The sequence below is a fragment of the Heterocephalus glaber genome, unplaced genomic scaffold (genome assembly GCF_053883595.1).
Source record: "Heterocephalus glaber isolate CG9 unplaced genomic scaffold, H.glaber_assembly_v1.0 deba00001689, whole genome shotgun sequence".
In the NCBI taxonomy this organism is placed as follows: Eukaryota; Metazoa; Chordata; class Mammalia; order Rodentia; family Bathyergidae; genus Heterocephalus; species Heterocephalus glaber.
The window spans coordinates 7,501,556-7,520,149 of NW_028258414.1; the positions used below are offsets into that span (position 1 = coordinate 7,501,556).

The 18,594-nt window shown below is 55.5% G+C and overlaps 1 protein-coding gene across 5 annotated transcripts; it reads right to left on the reverse strand.

Annotated features, from left to right (window-relative positions):
* Nucleotides 1-19: 19 nt before the first annotated feature.
* Nucleotides 20-17,876, reverse strand: Pif1 (PIF1 5'-to-3' DNA helicase). Of its 5 annotated transcripts, XM_004855648.4 has the most exons (13): nucleotides 17,755-17,876; nucleotides 16,716-17,291; nucleotides 16,017-16,149; nucleotides 15,802-15,927; nucleotides 15,364-15,517; nucleotides 15,151-15,265; nucleotides 14,963-15,069; nucleotides 14,248-14,387; nucleotides 13,891-13,997; nucleotides 12,849-12,936; nucleotides 12,584-12,729; nucleotides 11,564-11,755; nucleotides 9,782-11,403 (listed from the first exon to the last, which is right to left on the reverse strand). In XM_004855648.4, exons 2-13 carry the CDS (start codon nucleotides 17,259-17,261, stop codon nucleotides 11,344-11,346), a joined length of 1,914 nt encoding a protein of 637 aa, XP_004855705.2. In that variant the 5' UTR covers nucleotides 17,262-17,291; nucleotides 17,755-17,876; the 3' UTR covers nucleotides 9,782-11,343. The 5 variants fall into 5 exon arrangements, with proteins under 5 accessions (XP_021092741.2, XP_021092743.2, XP_004855705.2 ...); XM_021237084.2 differs by lacking the exons at nucleotides 9,782-11,403; nucleotides 11,564-11,755; nucleotides 12,584-12,729 and adding an exon at nucleotides 2,587-2,827 and having other exon boundaries at nucleotides 17,755-17,858; XM_021237083.2 differs by lacking the exons at nucleotides 12,584-12,729; nucleotides 12,849-12,936 and having other exon boundaries at nucleotides 17,755-17,858.
* Between the last annotated feature and the right edge of the window lie 718 nt (nucleotides 17,877-18,594).

The window sequence follows — 18,594 nt, forward strand, 5'->3', positions numbered from 1 at the left end:
TCACACCAGAGAGACAATGTGGTATTTAAACATGTGTGTCTGATTTATTTCACTTAAGAGTATGATATCAAGGTCCATCCATTTAGCTATAAATGTCTGAAGCTCATCCTTTTTTATGGCAGAGTAGTACTCCATTGTAGAAAAAAACCCCACATCTTCTTTATTCATTCATTGGTTGATGGGCATTTGGGCTGTTTCCAAGATTTAGCTGTTACAAACTGTGCCACTATAGGGCCAGGGATCTAGCTCAGTGGTTCTGCTGCCTGCCTCGAAAGTGCAAGGACCTGAGTTCAATCCCTGGTACCAAAAAAAAAAAACTGTGCCACTATAAACACGGGTGTATCACTTCTCGGCCTTTTGGCTAAAATCAAGTGTAAGCATGGGTGTGGATATATCACTGTGGTAGGATATTTTTGCTTTGTTTTTTAGGATCTTTTTAATTCTTTCAGGAACATATCAAGAAGGAGAACAGCTGGGTTGAATGGAACCTCTACTTTTAATTTTTTGAGGAATCTCCACACTGATTTCCACAGTGGTTGCACCAGTCTACACTCCCACCAATAGTGGAGAAGGGTTCCTTCTTCCCCACAACCCTGCCAGCATTTGTTATTGGTTTATTTCTTGATAACAGCCATTCTTTCTGGGGTGAGGTGGCATCTCAATGCTGAGGTTTTAGTTTAGAAAAACAACTCTTGGGCTGGGGATTTAGCTCAGTGGCTCTGCTGCCTGCCTTGCAAGCGCAAGGACCCGAGTTCGATCCCTGGTACCAAAAAAAAAAGAAAAGAAAAACAACTCTTACATTAACTTTTTTTTTCTCTCTGAAACCAGAAATTGAACTCAGGACTTTGCACTTAGTAGCCAGGTGCTGTGCCACTGAGTTACATCCCTGGCCCTCATTAACATCTTTTGTCTTAAAAGAAAAACAACACACATGCCATAGTGAGATAGGAGATTAGGATGTGGCCTGTTAACTACAAGATCCCAGATACATTGGCAGAACAGGTCCCAAAGCCCTGCACGTGGACTTCTCTTGAGAACTGGAGCAGGATTTCAGTAGGACGGCCTGGACCTGGCCTCAGCCTGAGATCAGCACCACTTCTCAGGACCCGCATGTAGAAGTTCTCCAAGGTTTCCTCCAGATTTGGACAGCATAAAAGGACACAGACGCCAAGTAGAGCTTGCTATTGTGGCTTTCCTCATGATAGCCCACCTTTTGTACTCGGACATGTACTTCTCTCTTGCTTTCTCCTCTTTCACTCAGCCCAAGCTTGCTGTGCAGAGCCAGTTTCTCTCTCATTCTTCACTTTTACTTTTTCAAATAAACTCTGCCACTGCTTTTTGTTCATTTCATTTCTTTGTTCAACATAAGTGAGAAGAATCCAGAATCTAACTCTAAAAGGAAAAGCAGGCAGCCCAGAACCCAGTAATATTTATTTGGCGAGCCACTTTTAGAAGGAGTTAACCGAATAATAATAGGTTCACCACCACCAGTTTGGAGTGTGAGAGCTACTTAGGAAGCATTTAGTCCCTATAGATCTTGCTTTTGTTAAATGGAGTCAAAATAGTCACTTTGCCTCCTTCTGAGCCTAAACCTCTTTTCATTGCTCTCCACAATGCCCATGAATGAAATTTCCACTGTGGTGGTGGGAACCAGCACTTTTCCCAGCCCTGGGTGAGCTCCACAATTGTTTGGTGTAATCCTTTCGAGTGGTTCTTGCCCTGCCTTCCAGTAGTTTCAGTGCTTGTGTGCACTGAGCAGAAGTATTAAACTCCAGGGCCTCTCAGTGTGCAGCTCTTTCCATTTTGGTTTTCTGTCCTGAAAACTCTACCCCACCTTGTGTTCTCCAGGCCCCCAGCTTCCTCCTTTCAATGTATGAAGACTACAGACTGCTTCTGGGCTCTACTGTGGGAGCTCTGGGCAGTCAAGAGGGGCATTCATAAAGTTCAGTTCATTCTCTTCCTGACCCAGGCGTCCTTACTTATCACCGTCTGGCTTTCAGTGTCTTCTGAATTATTGTTTCCTAATTTTTTGAGGAGTAGGGAGTCATTTTAGTTCTTTACCTGGAAACATTAAGTCATCTTGTTCAGCTGGCATTTATTTGTTTGTGTTTTGAGACTGAGTCTCCATTATTCTAGGCTGGCCTTAACTCACTATGCAGCCCAAGCTGGCCTAACTCCCAGTCTTTCTGCCTCAGCCTCCCAGATGCTGGAATTCCAGCCTTGCACAACTGCGCCTGGCTTCAGAACATTTGTTGCCAGCCCTCTCTCTGCCCTCTCTGGAAGGCTCTTTTTGACCCCACTTCTCTCTGTCTACTCCCAGGGGCCTCTCACAAAATTGTGTTTTCCCTCACAGTTCTGCTTTCCTTTATGGCTGCTTCTACTAGAACAGGGGCAGGAATTTCTGTCCGATCCCTGGAGCCAGCCCAGACCCAGGCCCAGTGCACATAATGCACAAATATTTATTAAATACATAAGCAGACGAGGTCTTCGCATACTTCCAGTACCTGTCATGTACAGGGTGGACGCGTAGTCTCTGGAGGGAGACCACGTGGGTCTGGCCCTCAGCCGAGCTTGGTGATAGTGGGGGCCTGCATGTGGCCTGAGAGGGCTGACGGGCTGATGAGTTCCAGGCCCCGCTGGGGCCCCTGCACAGTCCAACAGGACCGGATGCTGGGCTGAAGCCAGAGGCGAGCTTCCGTGAGGTCACTGCTGTCGAGGGCCCTGTCCCTCCTTGACCCTTCAGGCTTCCTTCTCCACCCAGGCCAGCTCTAGTGTGTGACCCATGACCACTGGGAGAGCATGCAGGCCCTGGGTTTGATCCCCAATACTGCAAAACAAAGTAAGACAACCATGTGAAAAATCACAAAACTAGAAGTCAGTTTTATGAAGTGGAAAGTACTCTGTGAACTTAAACATTCTGCTCTGTGAACCTCTACTTTTTTTTTTAGTGGTACTGGGGAATGAACCCAGGGGCTTTGCACTGAGCTCCATCCCCAGCCCTTTTTTATTTGTTATTTTAAAACAGGGACTTGTTAAGTTGCTAAGACTGGACACCAGCCTTTGATCCTCCTGCCTCTGCCTCCCAGATGCTGGGATTACAGGCATATGCCACTGTTCTTGACCAAGGTCTTCCCTTTTTGACACAGGATTTTGCTGAGTTGCCTGAATTTGGAATCCTCCTGACTCAGTCTCCCAAGTGTTGGGATTACAGGTGTGTGCTACGGCACCCAAGCTTCTGCTTTTGATGGATGAAGGAACAGATTTAAATGAAATATGTGTAGGCTGCTTAGCACTGTGCTCAGCCCTTTTTTTTTTTATACTGAGAATTGAACTTAGGACCTTGCTTGCACTTGCCAGGCAGTTGCCGCAATGCTGAGCCAAATCCCCTGCCCACAGCCCTTGGCATCTGCCTCCTCTGGCTCTGCTGTGGTGCCTCCGGCTTGCCAGCGCTTCCCCAGCGCCTCAGCTGGGCATCTGAGAGCTGTAGCTCAGGGCTGGGGTGTGGCCATGCAAGGCCCTGGTTGGGGGAAAAACCCACTTTTGGGTTTTTGTTTTGTTCTTTGAAACAGGATCTCACTGTGGAGCCCAGGCTGGCCACTTGAACTCACAGCAGTTCTCCTGCCTCAGCCAACTCAGTTCTGGGATTACAGGCATGCATCACCACGCTCAACACATCACCATGTTTTTGGGGTTTTTTTTTTGGTACCAGGGATCCAACTTGGGTCCTTGCGCTTGCGCAGCAGACGGCGAAACCACTGAGCTAAATCCCTGGCCCATCACCATGTTTTTGAGTGTGCATTTACAAGGTGCCAGGCTTTGCCCTAAGCCCCTCCCATATATCATTTAATCATCACACCATACCGTGAAATAGGCATCATTATGTCCAGGTCACTGATGCAGAAACTGAGGAAGGTGACCTCTCCAAGGTCCTGTGAGTAGTGAGTGGCTGGAGCAGGACCCAGCCCTCAAAGTGGAAGTCTCAACTTTCAGATTCTGACTTCTCTTCCCTTAGCAGTTACTAGAATAACTTCTATTTCCTCCTAGCTGCTGTTCTGGGGGCCCATGAGGAAGCTGTCAGAGTTATTTGGTCAGTCACTGAAACAGGGCTCAGCAGCATTAAAAACTTTAGCTGGAAGTCTCCCCAGGCCTAACTCTAAACTTAAGAGTTGACAGTGAGAGGCTGGGGATTTAGTTCAGTGGTTCCACCACCTGCCTCGAAAGCTAAGGACCCGAGTTCGATCCCCGGTACCAAAAAAAAAAGAGTTGGCAGTGAGAGCCGGGTGTGATGGTGCACACCTGTAATCCCAGCACTCAGGCTGAGGAGGAGGATTCTTGCAAGTTCGAGGCCAGCCTGGGCTGCATAGTGAGTTCAAAGCCAGGCTGAACTACACAGTGAGACCTTGTCTCAAAAAAAAAAGTTGGCAGTGAGAGCTGGGCATGGTGGTCCACTCCCACCCCCTGGGAGGCTGAGGCAGGAGACTCCCTGCATGTTTGAGGCCAGCCTGGGCTAAGTAGCAAGGCCCTATCCCCCAAAAAAGAACTAGCAGTGAGGATGTTTCTGGAGGTTGAAGATAAACCCACGTGAAAGCCCAGCCCTAGCCATTCCCACAGCAAGTGTTTCCCTCATGGTTGTCTAGAAGCCCAGGCTGGTTTTGTGTTCCCGTGATGGCGGGGTCTGCAGCTGGGATCCAGCCCTGAGGGTCACTCTTAGGGAGTGGAAGGCTTCAGCCAAGCCTTGAAACCGAACCCTTTCCAAGGGGTGGGGTTTGGGCAGTGTTGCTCCGCTCCCCAGCATTTCCCAAGCTGCTCAGTGCACCCCACGTGTCCACACCACAGCCTCCGTGTCTGAATGTGGCTGTGAAGGGGTGGCTCTTTCTGAGGGAGCTATGGAAGGTCCCACACTTCAGGAGGTTGCCTGGGCCATGTGTGCGGCAGCACTGGGGACTGAACCCAGACCTTCCCACTGAGCTACATTTTTTGCTTATTTCTTTTTTGTTTTGAGACAGGGTTTTCCTAAGTCACTGAGTTTCAAGGTTAGGCTTGAACTGGAGATCCTCCTGCCTCAGCATCCTGGGGTGCTGGGATTACAGGCATGTGCCATCATACCAGGCTATGGGGGCCAGTTTATGAGAGGGGAAGAGTAGCAGCAAGAGATATTGGTGGGATCTTGGGGGCTCTGAAGTAGGCCTGGGCCAGTCAGGACAGGAGCCTAGGTACAAGTCTGTGGGACCAGCTGAGCTCCACAGCACTGTCATCTAGGTGAGCAGAGAGGGTGGGGCCGGGGCCTCATCCTCCCGGTCCCTGTTCCAGCCCCAGGCAGCGGGGCACAGGAAAGGGCCCGCCGGGGGCTCAGGGGCCTGGGGGTTCGAACCTGCCTGGCCTAGGTGGCAACCTGATCTGTAAAGGATCCTTTGTCTCCTTTTGAACCCTGCAGCGACTTCTGGCCTGTGCTGCCCAGGAGGAAAGACTCGGAAGGGGAGGCTGGTAGAGCAGGGCTCTGGATGCTGCCTGGCCTGATCAGCGTCCCTGCTGCTCCTACACACTGTCCCAGGCACAGGAGACCTGGCAGAGGGGAGAAAGCACTAAACTCAGAGCCTGCCCTCCTGGATTTCAGACCCTTCCATTCTTCGAGGTGTTGCCCTGGATAGGTCTCCAGGCCTCTGTGAGTCCTAGCACCTCCTCTTTCATCTCCAGCCCCACCCCAGAGCCTCCACTTCCCTGGCTGGTCCCTCAGTGGTCCCTTCATCCTAGCATGTGTCCCTCCAGGACCCCTGCTAGGGCTGTACTGTGGCAGAAGGCTGGGGGTCACAGCTTACTTAGGGGAGGCTGTTCTCGCCTGCTCCCCATCCTCTTAGAGCTGTTGGGGCCCCCTTTTCCCAGAGCTCAGGCTGGCTGGCTGCTTCCCCACAGCCCGGAGCCCAGCTAGGCTGAGGAGCACAGCTTTGCCTTAAATAGGCATGGAGCGTGGCACCCGGCTGGGTGAGGGAGGGAGGCTGCATGGAGAGCCTGGAGGGAAGATGTCCCCACTGAGCACACAGCCCGGTGTGTGGGCAGGACAGGTCTTCAGGACACAGCCAGGTGCTCACGTGTGTGCAGCCCTGACATCCAGCCACCGTGGTCCCCAGACCTTCTGGTTCCTGCCCTCTGGGTGCCCCCACCATTCCCCAGGCCTGGGTGTAACTGGACACCCCACTCACTCTGCACCTTTCCCAGATACTGGGCTCTGCTTACTGAACCCAAGCCAGCAGGGAGAGGATGAGGGTGGGGTGGGCAGCTGCAGGAGGGAAGGAGTGGAGAGGAGGAGCAGGCTTCGTGCACACACACCCGGGCTTCCTCCCCGATCACAGATCGCAGTGCCCTTCCTGGCCTGGCCCTGTCCATCCCCAAGACTGGGGTGCTATTTAGGTCTCAGCAGTTGATATCCTTTGCTATCATCACCAAGCGTTGTGATCCCAGCACTTGGGAGGCTGAGGCAGGAGGATGGCCTCAAGTTCGAGGCTGGCCTGGGCTACACAGTGAGACCCTGTCTCAGAAAGAGAAAAGGAGTCGTGCCCACGGGTGGGTCTCAGGAACAAAGCTGGAGGGGGCAGGAAGTTAGATCCCTCTTTGAAGGCCCTGAGCCCCAAGGCCAGGCGCCCCACCCACTGCCTATCCGGAGCTGCCATTTGCAGCTCTGGGTCCCCTCTGTGATGGGGTGGAAGAGGGGGTGGGCGGAGGAAGGAAGAAGGGTGGGGATGGCAAATGTGCTGACCAGGACCTCTTATTTCTTGGGGGGACAGAGATTCGAGATGCAGGCTTCAGCTTGGTGCCTGGCCGAGCTGGGTGGGTGGGTGTGGCCCTGCCCTCCCCTGGGAGGCCCAACGGGGCGGAGGCTTGGGGGAGGGGACCGGCACGCTGTCACACACTGCTGCTCCCCAGAGGCCACGGAGGTGAAGGGGACTGTGGCCAAGGCCTGTAGGAGCCCGCCTTGATGGTGACTTCACTGGGCAGCTGTTGCCCCCACTTTGCTGATGATGAAACCGGGCAGAACCCCGAGGTCACAGTCAGGAAGTGGTGGAGCCAGTATTTCTTTGTTTTTGTTTTTTGAAACAAAAACACTGTATACTTCAGGCTGGCCTCGAACTCACTGTGGAGCCCAGGCTGGTCTCTGGCTCATGACAATCCTCCTGCTTCAGCCTCCAGAATGCTGAGATTACATGCATATGCCACCGTGCTGCTTAGGAGCCAGCATTTAGACCCAGGAGTCTGGCTGGCTGCAGGGCTTTTGGCCAGCTTTGCAAACCCTCGGAACCCTGTATTGGGACTGCAGTTCCAAGCCACTGCACCTCTGAGAGGGGAGGATTCTCTCCATCAAATGGGACACTGGCTCCTGCCCCGCCAATGAGATACCAGCAGACACTACATTCAGGAGGAGCTTGGGAACCAGGAACCTGGGGCTTCCAGGCTTGGCCTAGCGACCCCTGGGCGCCACCTAGTGACCACCGCTGGGTGGTGCTTGGGAAGCCAGAAGGAAAATAACCGAGACTCCAGCAAGGATGTGGTCTATGGCTAGCTGAACCCTGCTGTGGATGGGGAAGGAGTGCGCCTTCCGAGCAGGGGAAAATTTTCCCACCCTCACAGTACCTGACACTGTGTCTTCTTTTAATTTATCATTTTATGAAGGCTTTACTTTTGTTTTTTGGTACTAGGGATCGGACCCAGGGTCTCGTGCATGCTAGGCAAGCACTCTACCACTGAACTACATCTCCAGCTCTTTTTTTTTTTTTTTTTTAATTTTTAGAGCCAGGCATGGTGGCCCACGCCTCTGATCCTAGGACTGAAGAGGCCGAGGCAGGACGATTCCAGGAATTAGAGGCCAGCCAGGGCTACGTAGAGACAGGGTTTCCCTTTGTAGTTCAGGCTGGCCTTGAACTCAGGGCAAGCCTCTTGCCCGAGCCTCCCCAGTACCAAGATTACAGGTGTGTACCACTAACTAATATGTTATTTTGAGACAGGGTCTAAGTTGCCCAGGCTGGGCTTGGACTATTGCCTCAGCCTCTGAGTGCTGAAATTACAGTTGGCTTCAGGATTGTCTAAGGCTGTGCCCCAGCCCCTTGTCATCAAGCCCCAACCCAAAGGGTCTTCTTTGAGTGTAGACCAGCGGTGCACCGTGTCCGTCTCCAGCTCCTCGCCCCACAAGCTCCCGTCCAGCCCCCGTGGTGGGGAGTGAAGAGGAAACAGTAAATCCGAGGCAAAAGTGTTCTCTTCTGGGTGCGGGTTCCCTAGCCGAACCTTTCTGTGCCTCTCCACACCTTTACTTTCGTTCCCTGCTGTTCGGCTGCGTGGTTCCATGTGCTGTGCTGAGTGGGGGCTCAGGGCACATGCCTTTAATCTTTGCACCTCTGGAAACTGAAGGAGAAGGATCTCAATTTTGAGACCAGTCCAGGCAATTTAGGGAGACCCAGTCTAAAAATAAAAAAAGGGGGCAGGGTGTGATGGTGCCCGCCTGTAATCCAAACACTCGCAGGAGCATCACCATGAACTGGAGACCAGCCTGGACTACACAGCAAGACCCTGTCTTGTAAATAAATTAAATTTAAAAGGTCTGAGGATGTGGTAAAGTGATAAAGTAGTTCTGGATTTGATCCGAAGTACTGGGACAAAAAAAAGAAAAAGTAAACCAAGGGCTATCTTCCTGCCTCAGTCTCCTGCGTGTTGGGATTACAAGCCAATGCCACCCAGCCCAGCAGTTCTGTTACAGTTTATGTCTACATGGTGCCCCCAAAGTCTCATGTTCGGGGTGGGGGTCCATTGGGAAGGTGACTGGATCCAAGGGCACTCACTGGCCAGTGGATCCACGCACTGATGAACTCATGGCTGTGTGCTGTTAGGAGGTGAGGGCTGGTTGGAAGGGGGGCCTTTGTGGGTGCCTTTGCGGGTGTATCTCCCTCCCCAGCTCCTCCCTCCACTCTGATTCCTGCCTGCCTCTGCCCGGCCATCCACCTTGCCTCAGGGCCAGCCAACCATTAACTGAATCCCCAAAGCCACCAGCCTTGTTGGCCTTGCTCTGTGAAGCCCTGGATGTTGGTGCCCTGTGCTGGTGGTAGGAAAGCTGACTAACATGCAGTGTTTCCTGGGTTCGCCCCCTAGGTCCATGCTGGGTGAGGGAGAGGCAGAAGGGACATCAAAGAGACTGGCAGAGACACCTGGCCAGCAGGTCCCTTGGGAGAACCCCAGGGAGGTGGCAGGGCCGAGAAGGGCCCCTCCCCTCCCTGCCTGGGAATGCTGCTCAGCAGCCACCAGAGGGGCTGGAGAGGGTCACCAGGAGCCTCCAACCTAGGCTGACCTGGGGTCCCTCCAACCTGGGGATACAAGTTCAGGGTTAGATGAGATGTGAAGTTCCTTGCATGCCTGCCTCAGGGGCCGGCACGTCTGCACTTCCCTTGGAGAACACATCTGGCGTCGGAACCACTGAGCTAAATCCCTGCCCCTCAAAATACATTCGGGACAGGGTCTTGCCATGTACCCCAGGCTGGCCTCAAACTCACAGGGATCCTCCTGCCTCAGCTTCCTGATAGGATTATACGCATGCTCCACCAAGCCATTTCCTTTTTTTTTTTTTTGGTACAGGGGATGAACTTGGGTCCTTGAGCTTGCAGGCCAGGCGGCGGAACCACTGAGCTAAATCCCCAGCCTTCCTGGCCCTTTTTCAAACTCTTTAAAGACAGGGTCACACTAAGTTGGTCAGGCTGGGGCCAACCTTGGAATCCTCCTGCCTCAGCCTGCCAGGGTGCTGTGATCATGGCCATCCTACTTTTTGTGGAACTTTTTTTTTTTTTTTTGCCATCCTACTTTTTGACGAACTGGAGGTGGTTTGTTGATGGCTTCCTCCCCATTAGAATGTCCAGGCTGGAGTCCCCGCAAGGCCCACATGGAGAAGAGCTGTGGTGCATCCATGTCTGCCGGATGATGGTGAATCCCCTTGTCATTTCATTGCTCGTCACCAGCATCAGCCACCTCAGCTTCCCAACTGCCAGTGCCAGTGGCGCCAAGAGCACTGCTGGATGGGGGAGGGGCCGGAGGCACGGTTCTCAGAGTGCACAGGTTTACTTGTCCCAAATAAACACAACCCGAGAACATCCATTCCAGGGCCCCAAACACTACCCCTGCCCCCTGCTCTGCAGTTTGCAGCTTGAGTGCAGTTGGGCTTGGGGATCTGCCCAGGGCTGTGCTGTGCTGTGCTGAGCCTCTCCTGGGTGGAACCCAAGTTCCTGTCTCTTCTGGTCCCTTCCAGGTCTCTGCTATGGTTTGGAGTTTGTCCCCTATGGGTTCAGATGCTGGTGCTTGGTCCCAGTGTAGCGGTTTGAGGTGGCAAGACGGAGATGGGTGGAGGAGAAGTTCCAGGGTCACCACCTTCAGGGCTATCACTGCCCCATGGTGAGTCAGGTCTGCTAGGACTGGCTGTTAGAAAGATAGTGAGCCAGACCCCTCTTGTCTCTTGCTTCTTAATTTTTGTAGTACTGAGGACTGAACCTAGGACATTTGCACTGAGCTACATCCCCAGCCCTTTTAAAATTTTTTTTTTTGGTACCAGGGATTGAACTCAGGTCCTTGCACTTGCGCAGCAGGTGGCAAAACCACTAAGCTAAATCCCCAACCCAGTTTTTAAAATTTGGAGACAGGGTTTCACTAAGTCTTTAAGTTGTCCAGGCTAGGATTGGACTCCAGATCCTCCTGCCTCAGCCTCCCAAGCTCTGGGATTACAGGTGTGCATCACCATGCCCAGCTTGTCTCTGCTACTTGTCTCTCATGCCCTGTGTCCCTGCTCAAATGTCCCCTTGCCCTATGTACCATATCCCCTGAGGTCCCACTGGAGCTAAGCAGGTGCAGACAGCATGGTCTTGACCCTCAAGAACTGTGTACTAAGTAAAGACCTTTCTTTATAACGTTCCATGCCCTCTGGTATTTTGTTATAGCAACAGGAAGCTCATGAACACAGCCCCCTGCAGGAGAGGCTGCACTCCCGAAGCCACTCTCTGCACTGTCTATGCCCTTTGCAGCCCAGAGAGGGGTGCGTGGCACCCCACAGCTCTGTGTCCAGGCCTTGCACAGGGCTTGTCCTCTGGCACCAGGTGCCAGCCCAGGCCTATTTCTAACAGGCACAGAAATGGTGGCTTCTGAGCCTGGAAACAGCTCCCCAGGACAGGGGCAGAAACTGAGGCCTAGTTGGAAAGTGGGCGGAGGTGCTATCCTTTAATTCTGCCTGGATCCCCCTGAGGAATGGAGAAAGGACACTGGGTCGCCCCAGTTATTCCCTAGGGAGCAGGTGACTGGGGAGCCCCATCTCCCCTTTGCAGCGGGGACTCAGCGGTTTGGGTCCATATTCTCCTGGTCCGAGGCTGGCTCCTCGTCATACGGGGACTCCTGGATCAGAGCAGAAAGCCTGGTCACACTTGTGCTGTCCCCAGGGTCACAGTTTGGGTCATCTTTCCTGTTGCCTCCACCAGCAAGAACCACCAGAGGGCGCTGCACCGGGGGCCTCCCATTTTCCTGCCCTGCACAGCCCTGGGTGACTCCCTCTTACCAGACGGAGGCCCCTGCTCCGCTGCAGGGTAGCATAGAAACGAAGCACACGGGCATCACAGCGGACCACCAAGGGGTCAAAGTCCAACACTCGCAGGCCCTGCAGGCTGCAGGCCCGGGAGAGGGCCACATAGGCCTGTCCACTGGCAAACACCCGGCCCAGAGAGATCTCCACACAGTCGAGAGACATGCCCTGGGGGCAGGGACAAGGCAAAACCAGCTCAGCCTGAAGCCCCCCCCCCCCCCCCCCGCCATCTAATTCTCCTTCACCAGCCCGGCCCCTGACCCTGGCAGAGTTTTTGTTCTGTTTTGGTTTTTTGGTACTGGGGATCGAACTCGGGACCCTGTGCTTGCGAGGCCTGCAGTGGAACCACTGAGCTAAATCCCCAGCCCTCACCCAGAGTTTTGAAGAGAGAGACACTCTCAGCAGATGGGTCTAAATACGAACGTGTGGGGCAAGAACTGAGGGATGGGGCAGGCAGGCTGCAAGTTCCAGGCCAGCCAAGGCCCACCTGACTACAGAGTGAGACCCTGTCTCAAAAAACACAACAGTGCAGGGCGTGGTGGTACACGCCTGTGATCCCAGCACTCAGGAGGCTGAAGCAGTAGGACTGCCTCAAGTTTGAGGCCAGCCTAGGCTACATAGTGAGTTCAAGGCCAGCCTGAACCACACAGTGAGAGACCCTGTATCAAAAAAGAAGAAGAGGGCCAGGGATTTAGCTCAGTGGTTTTGCCACCTGCTGCAGAAGTGCAAGGACCCAAGTTCAATCCCCGGTACCAAAAGAAAAAAAGAAAAAGGAAAAAAAAGAGAGAGGGAAAGACAGAAAAAGAGGTGCCAGGCATGGCCTGTAATTCCAGCACTAGGGAGGTGAGACTCCTCTCTCAGAGAGGGGAGAGAAAGGAAGGCTGGCTTATCTGAGGGCAGGGGTTGGTAGTTATTCCATTCCTGATCCGCAACTTCCCCCCACAAAGCCTTCAAACCCCTGCCCAGGCCTGTGCTGTGCCGCTGCCTGCTGGCTACCTGGCTCTTGTGGATGGACAGGGCCCACGCCAGCTGGAGGGGCAGCTGCTGCCGGGTGAGGACCTGGCCCCCGGTGGCCTGCACTGTCCAGCGGTCCACACGGATGACCTCAGTGACGCCGCACAGGAAGCGCACCCGGGGCAGCCCTGGGGAAGGAAGGGCACCGCCACCTCTCAGCCTGGCCACAAGGCATGGTGGGGAGGGCGGGACCTTCAGGGGGATCCTGGTGCAACCCAGGCATGCGCCCATCCTGCCCGCCACTCACCTCTGCCCTCGGCTTCAAACCCCACCACCACCCCTCGGGCTCCATTCACCAGGCCTCGGGATACTGCCAGGTTCTTCACCAGCATCACCTGCAGGGGGAGCAGAAGGGGCATGGGGGCCCTTCCTACCCCTGCTCATCTCCAGACCCACAGGCAGAGCTGGCAAGGCGGAGGGCTGGGGACTGTCATATAGGGAAACCGAGTCACAACCCACAGCTCTCCCATACTCTCCCTTCCTGTCACAGGAAATGCCATTAGCCTGGTGTGCCTCAGAAGCGGGTTTCAAAGCCAGGAAGGTGACCTATGTCACACGGCTCTGAAAAGGTCAGATCTAAGCTAGTCATGGTGGCACATGCCTGTAGTCCGAGTACTTGGGAGGCTGAGGCAGGAGGATCACTGTGAGTTTGAGACGAGTCTGAACTACAAAGTGAGACCCTACCTGAGAAAACCAGATCTGTTATGGGGTCACAAACCTCAAGAGGGGGCTCTTCATGCCTGCTACCCCTGCTCAGCCATGGAGCCTCCACTTGGGTACCCTCTGGTACCTGAGCAAAGGCTCCCATTCGAACTGCCCCGGTCGTGGGAGGAACACAACTCACCCATCCCTAAGGCTTCCTACTGAAGACAGTGGAGGGGAGAGGGACTTCACTCCTATTTATTTCTGTGGTACTGGGGATTAAACCAGGGCCACTCCTCTGAGCTACATCCTCAGCACTTTTTTTATTAATTTTTTTTTTTGGTACCGGGAATCGAACTCGGGTCCTTGCGTTTGTGCAGCAGGCAGCAAAACCACTGAGCTAAATCCCCAGCCCCTCAGCACCTTTTACAATTTATTTTGAGACGGGTGGGGGTGGGTGTGTGTGTCTCCCTACACTGCCCCAGGCTGAGTTTGAATTTGTAATCCTCCTGCCTCAGCCTCCCAGAGTGCTGGGCTTACAGGACTGTGGTCACCTTGCCCCAGCCCACTCCCTATTTTAGAGACAAGGAGCTGAGCTGGAGGGAGAGAAAGGACTGCTCCCAGGTCCAGCCCCGCCTGCCACTCACCTGTGCACCCAGCTTCAGCTGCAGAAGCCGGCTCACAGGACACTGGGCGTCCAGGGTCCGAGCTAGCTCAGGGTGGCTGTCCAGAGCCTTGAAGCTGTGGACCTCGCCTGGAAATCGCATGGGAAAACAGATTAGGAGTCACGACTGTGGCTGGGCATCCAAAAACACAGATCAGCTCGGGGCATGGAGGGATGGGGTTTGGGCTCAGCATTGCACCTCTTAGGGTCTCAGTTATGTCTGCAAACCTGACAGCCGTGGTGGACACAGACTGAGACCCTAGCTACCCTCGTGATGCCCTTGTCAGGCTGCTGGGGCCATGCTCCTGGCGGCCCTCCCTGGCCCCAACTCCCTGCTCACCCGGCAGCTCCTGCAGCCGTCTCTCGTTAGTGAGTGCCACGTCGTCCTGGTGGGTGCAGAGTCTCGTGGCCACAATGCCATCTCGCCCCACCTTGTGGGCAGCTGTGGCCCTGAGCTGGCGGGTCACTTCATCAGAGCACCTGTGGGGCTAGGCCGTCAGGGCAGAGTTCACTGAACCCTGGGGACAGTAGGGGACATGGGCAGGGTGGCCTGAGCAGCTGGCCTGGGGTCTGGGAAAGAGCAGCAGACACAGGTGCATTGCTCCAGATTGGCCTTGTACTTGCTGCAATCCTCCTGCCTCAACCTCGAGTGCTGGGATTACAGATAGACACCACCAGGCCCAGCTAAGACTTTAACTCAGACCCGGTTTCAAAGCTCAGTTTCGCCAAGACTTGTGAGTCACTTTGCCTCCTTGACCCCCACTTACTACATCTTTGAAATGGGGGTGTTAACAGTTCTGAACTCCTCCTGTGTATCACTCTGTCCATCCTTCCTTCTTCCCTGTAACCTACTCTGTGCTGCCCTTGTGCTATGTGACAAAGACTGGAACCTGAGGGAGGCTGGGTCCCAGGGTCCTTTGCAGCCACGAACCTCTTCAGTACCGTGTGTCTTCAGGTGCCCAGGGCCCGCCAAGGCTCCCCTTCCCCAAGCCCTGTGCTCTCCGCATGCCCACGCCGGGACCTTCCCTGTGGCCCTGACCGAGCCCCAGGCCCACCTGCCCAGCCGCACAGCCTGCAGCAGGGAGATGAAGGCAGTGTCTGCCTGCCTCCACACTTCGGTCAGCTCCAGGGTCACGGGCACACACTTCCTCCAGCTCTTGGCCTGGTGGGGAACGGGGGTGTGGATGGGGGAACAGCGCAGAGTGCTGGGGACAGGGGGAGCAGGGCCAAGGGTGTGCTGTACCTGGAAGCAGAACCGAGGGGGCTGGGAGCCTTTGGTGACTGGTGGCAGCTGCAGGAAGTCCCCACAGATGATGAGCTGGATCCCGCCAAATGGCTTATCCTGCTGCCGGACAGCTCTGTGGGGAGCAGGGGCTGCTGCAGGGCCTCAGTGGCCCTTCCTCCTGGGGGACCCAAGATGCCAGCCTCTGTCGCTACCCTCCCTGTGCACACTGACCTGGCCACGGCCTCCAGCTTATCAAACAGGTCCGCCTCCACCATGGAGATCTCGTCAATAACCAGCCGCCGGCAGCTCAGCCAGCCCTGCCGCACACCTGGCCGCTGGGCCAGAGCCACACACTGGGCCAGGGGGGCCTGGCCCGAGCCAATGCCTGTGAGTGACACCATTCAGCCCAGCCTGCTGCTGCCAACCCTGACCTCCTCCCCTCCCTCCCACAGGCCTGGCTTGATTTTACCTTTTTTTGAGACAGGGCCTGGCCATGTAGTTCAGGCCAGGCTTGAATTCACTATATACCTCAGGCTGGCCTCAAACTCATACTGATCTTCCTGCCTCAGCCTCCGGGGTGCTGGGATTGCAGGCATGCACCACCATGCCCTGCTATTCACCTGCCCTCCTCTACTTGCCCTTAGTTCCAGACTGGGGGCTCCCGCTCACCTGCAAAGGCATGGAGGGTGGTGCCCCCAATGTGGCAGGCTGCCACCCCTGTGCTGGCAGTGGCCACAGTGCCTGTGGGGGGCAGTGAGCCCAGGATCCGCTTCAGCAGGTAGGACTTCCCAGTCCCTGGGCAGGGCACAAAGTCAGGGTTGCCTGTGCTTCTGCTGCAATCCCCACTGTCCCCCCAGGCCCCCTCTGCCCTGACCTGCACTGACCTGCACTCCCGGTGAAGAAGACACTCTGGCCTTTCAGGACGACCCTCAGCACAGCAGCCTGCTCCTCTGACAGCTGTGGCTTGCTGGGAGGCAGGCTGAGCCTCTTAGCCGGCAGTGGCCACCTGGGGGGTTCCTGGGGGGGGGGGCTGTCTCAGAGCCTCCTGGGCCTGTGTGCAGCACAGGCCTGGCAGCTCTGTCTGTCCTCTGTTGGCCCTGCTCCCTGGGCTGCAGCATGGTTCACTTGGAGACACTGCCAGCCCCTGCTGGGGTCCAGGTGTCTGCTTGGTCCCTCAAAACCTGCAGTGTATAGGTCTGGATCTTTCTTCTGCTCCCCCCCCCCCCCCCCGGGTTCCTTGACCTGTCTGGCCCTGTCAACCCCACTTTCCTTCTCACTTCCCTTCCTATCACAAACTTGTCATTTGACACCATGGTGGCACCCACCCCTAATCCCAACATAAGCGGCTGAGGCAGGAAGAGTGCAAGTTTGAGCCCAACCTAGGCTTTATAAAATCCTCCAGACCTTCATTTCCTGTTCTCCCTTGGCAGACTCAGGGATTACAAAAGGAGAAGGAAGTAGTGGCGACTCCCACATTCCTGTCACACTCAGATGTCCCAGGGCACCTCTGCAGCTGGCTTCTTCCACCTTCGAGGATGGAAAGCAGGGTGCACCACTTCAAAGGCACCCCTTTCTGTACTCACCGTGCTGGCTTCGGCCGGGGCCGGCTGTTCTGTCAGCGGCTTCTTGGAAGCACGCGTGGCGGCCGCGCGCCGCAGCTCCTCGGGCTGCACCGGGCTGACGGAGACGAAGTCGCTGGGCCGTGGGCCGAGCAGCTGCGCACGCGCGGAGGCTGGAGCGGGTCCCGGGGCGGCAGCCAGCTTAAGGCGCAGCGTGCGCAGGAAGCGGCGCAGGCGCTCTGGGGGGCAGTCGGAGAGCAGCAGCTGCGTGGCGCCGGCTCGTGGGGCGCCGGGGTTGGAGAGCCGCAGCGCGCTGCGCCCAGTCGTCGCGAAGCGCGTGAAGAGGCGCGCGGCTCGAAGGGGGAAGCAACGCGATCGCCCGGCGGGGCCCGCTGCGCGCAGCCGGAGAACCAGCTCTCGGCGCTCGTTTCGGCCCAGGCTCAGCTCCGCGCTGCGGAGGGCCTCGCGCCTCCGCGGCTGCCCGCCCGGGCTTAGCTCCTCCACGGCCACGCGGCACCGCAGCTCCGCGTCCTCGGGTTTCGCCGCTGCCTCCTCGGTGCCCGCGAGCATCGCCACCGCCTCCGCCGCCGGCGAAGAGACCTGAGCGCAGGGGCGGGGAGATGCGGGAGTGGTGAGGGTGCAGGCGCCGTGGGGAGCCAGGTCCTGCGGGCAGTCTCCGTGACCCAGGAAACCGCAGAGACGCTAAAGGGGCTCCGGGGCTAATCCCAAACCCACTCTAACCCAAGGTAGTGGTGCATGCCTGGAACTTCACCTCTCTCGGAGGCGGAAGCAGTATGATCGCAAGCTCAAGCCCAGCCTGGGCAATTTAGCGGTTTAGAGACCTTTTCTCAAAATAAATAAGCGCCTCTGTTTCCAGGTACGTTCAGTGGTTTCTGCGTGGCCAGGCAGGTTTGCAGAAGTGCAAACATGGACTAGGCGAGCTCAGTCGCCTTCTGTCAGCCCCATGGCCAGAGTGTATGAGGCTCAGTGTGGTTCCAACGCCCTGGCGCTTCTCTCCTCCAAGTGGCTCGGGAATGAATCCTTGTCTCCCCGGCTGGCTCACCAGTCTGTACTCTCCTGGCGGGGGCCCTTCTGTCCTCTTCCCACCCGGGATTCTGACAGACACTCGTGCTGGCACCCTGATGTATAAGGCGACCAGAGCTAGTGGCCGGGCGAAGCTGCAAACCTAACTAGGAATTTTCAAATGCTAGGGAGAGAAAGTCACCCTATCACCGGCCGGATCTTTAAATTCCGAAGCCAATCAGAGGCGGGGGCGTGTCCGGGAGTATTTTTCATTGGCTCAAAGCGCAGGAGTTTGGGTTGTACCAATCAGGCACTGAAGGAGGGAGGTTTATGGCGGAGCGGAAGGTACCCCATCTGGCAGGTAGGTGGGCGTGGTGAGGAGAGGCAGGGCAGACCCAGTGTAGGGTCTTTGGCCTATCTCATCCAGCTGAGGCCCAGGAAGGAGGAAGGAATCCTGAGGCCAGAAAGGGTGTCTTCAGCACCCTCCGCCCCACATACACTGGGGATTGAACCCAGGGAGCCACTTACAACCATGTGATTGTACTAAAAGCCATCGAATTGCATGCTTTGAATGGTTACATTATACAGTTAGTGAATTAAATCTCAACCTTTCTTACTTTTCGGTATTGGGGGTTGAACCCAAGGCTTCACCACTGAGCTACATTCCCGAAGTTTTTGTGGGTTTTTTTGAGACAGATCTTGCTAAATTACTACGTTGACCAAGCTGGGCTCAAACTTGTGACCCTCCTGCCTTAGTTTAGCCTCCCAGAGTGCTGGGATTACAGGTGTGCACCACCATGCCCGGCTTCATTTTTATTTTTTATTTTTCAGGTGGAGTCTTACTGTGTTGTCCAGGCTGATATCCAATTCCTGGGCTAAA

Coding starts and splice junctions, on each gene's coding strand:
- Pif1 (XM_087199151.1), bottom strand. CDS start 17,261: ATGCTCGCGGGCACCGAGGAGGCAGCGGCGAAACCCGAGGACGCGGAG. Junction 15,928..16,016: donor CTTCTTCACCGGGAGTGCAG/GTCAGTGCAGGT, acceptor TGCCCTGCCCAG/GGACTGGGAAGTCCTACCTG. Junction 12,937..13,890: donor AGCTGAAGCTGGGTGCACAG/GTGAGTGGCAGG, acceptor CTCCCCCTGCAG/GTGATGCTGGTGAAGAACCT.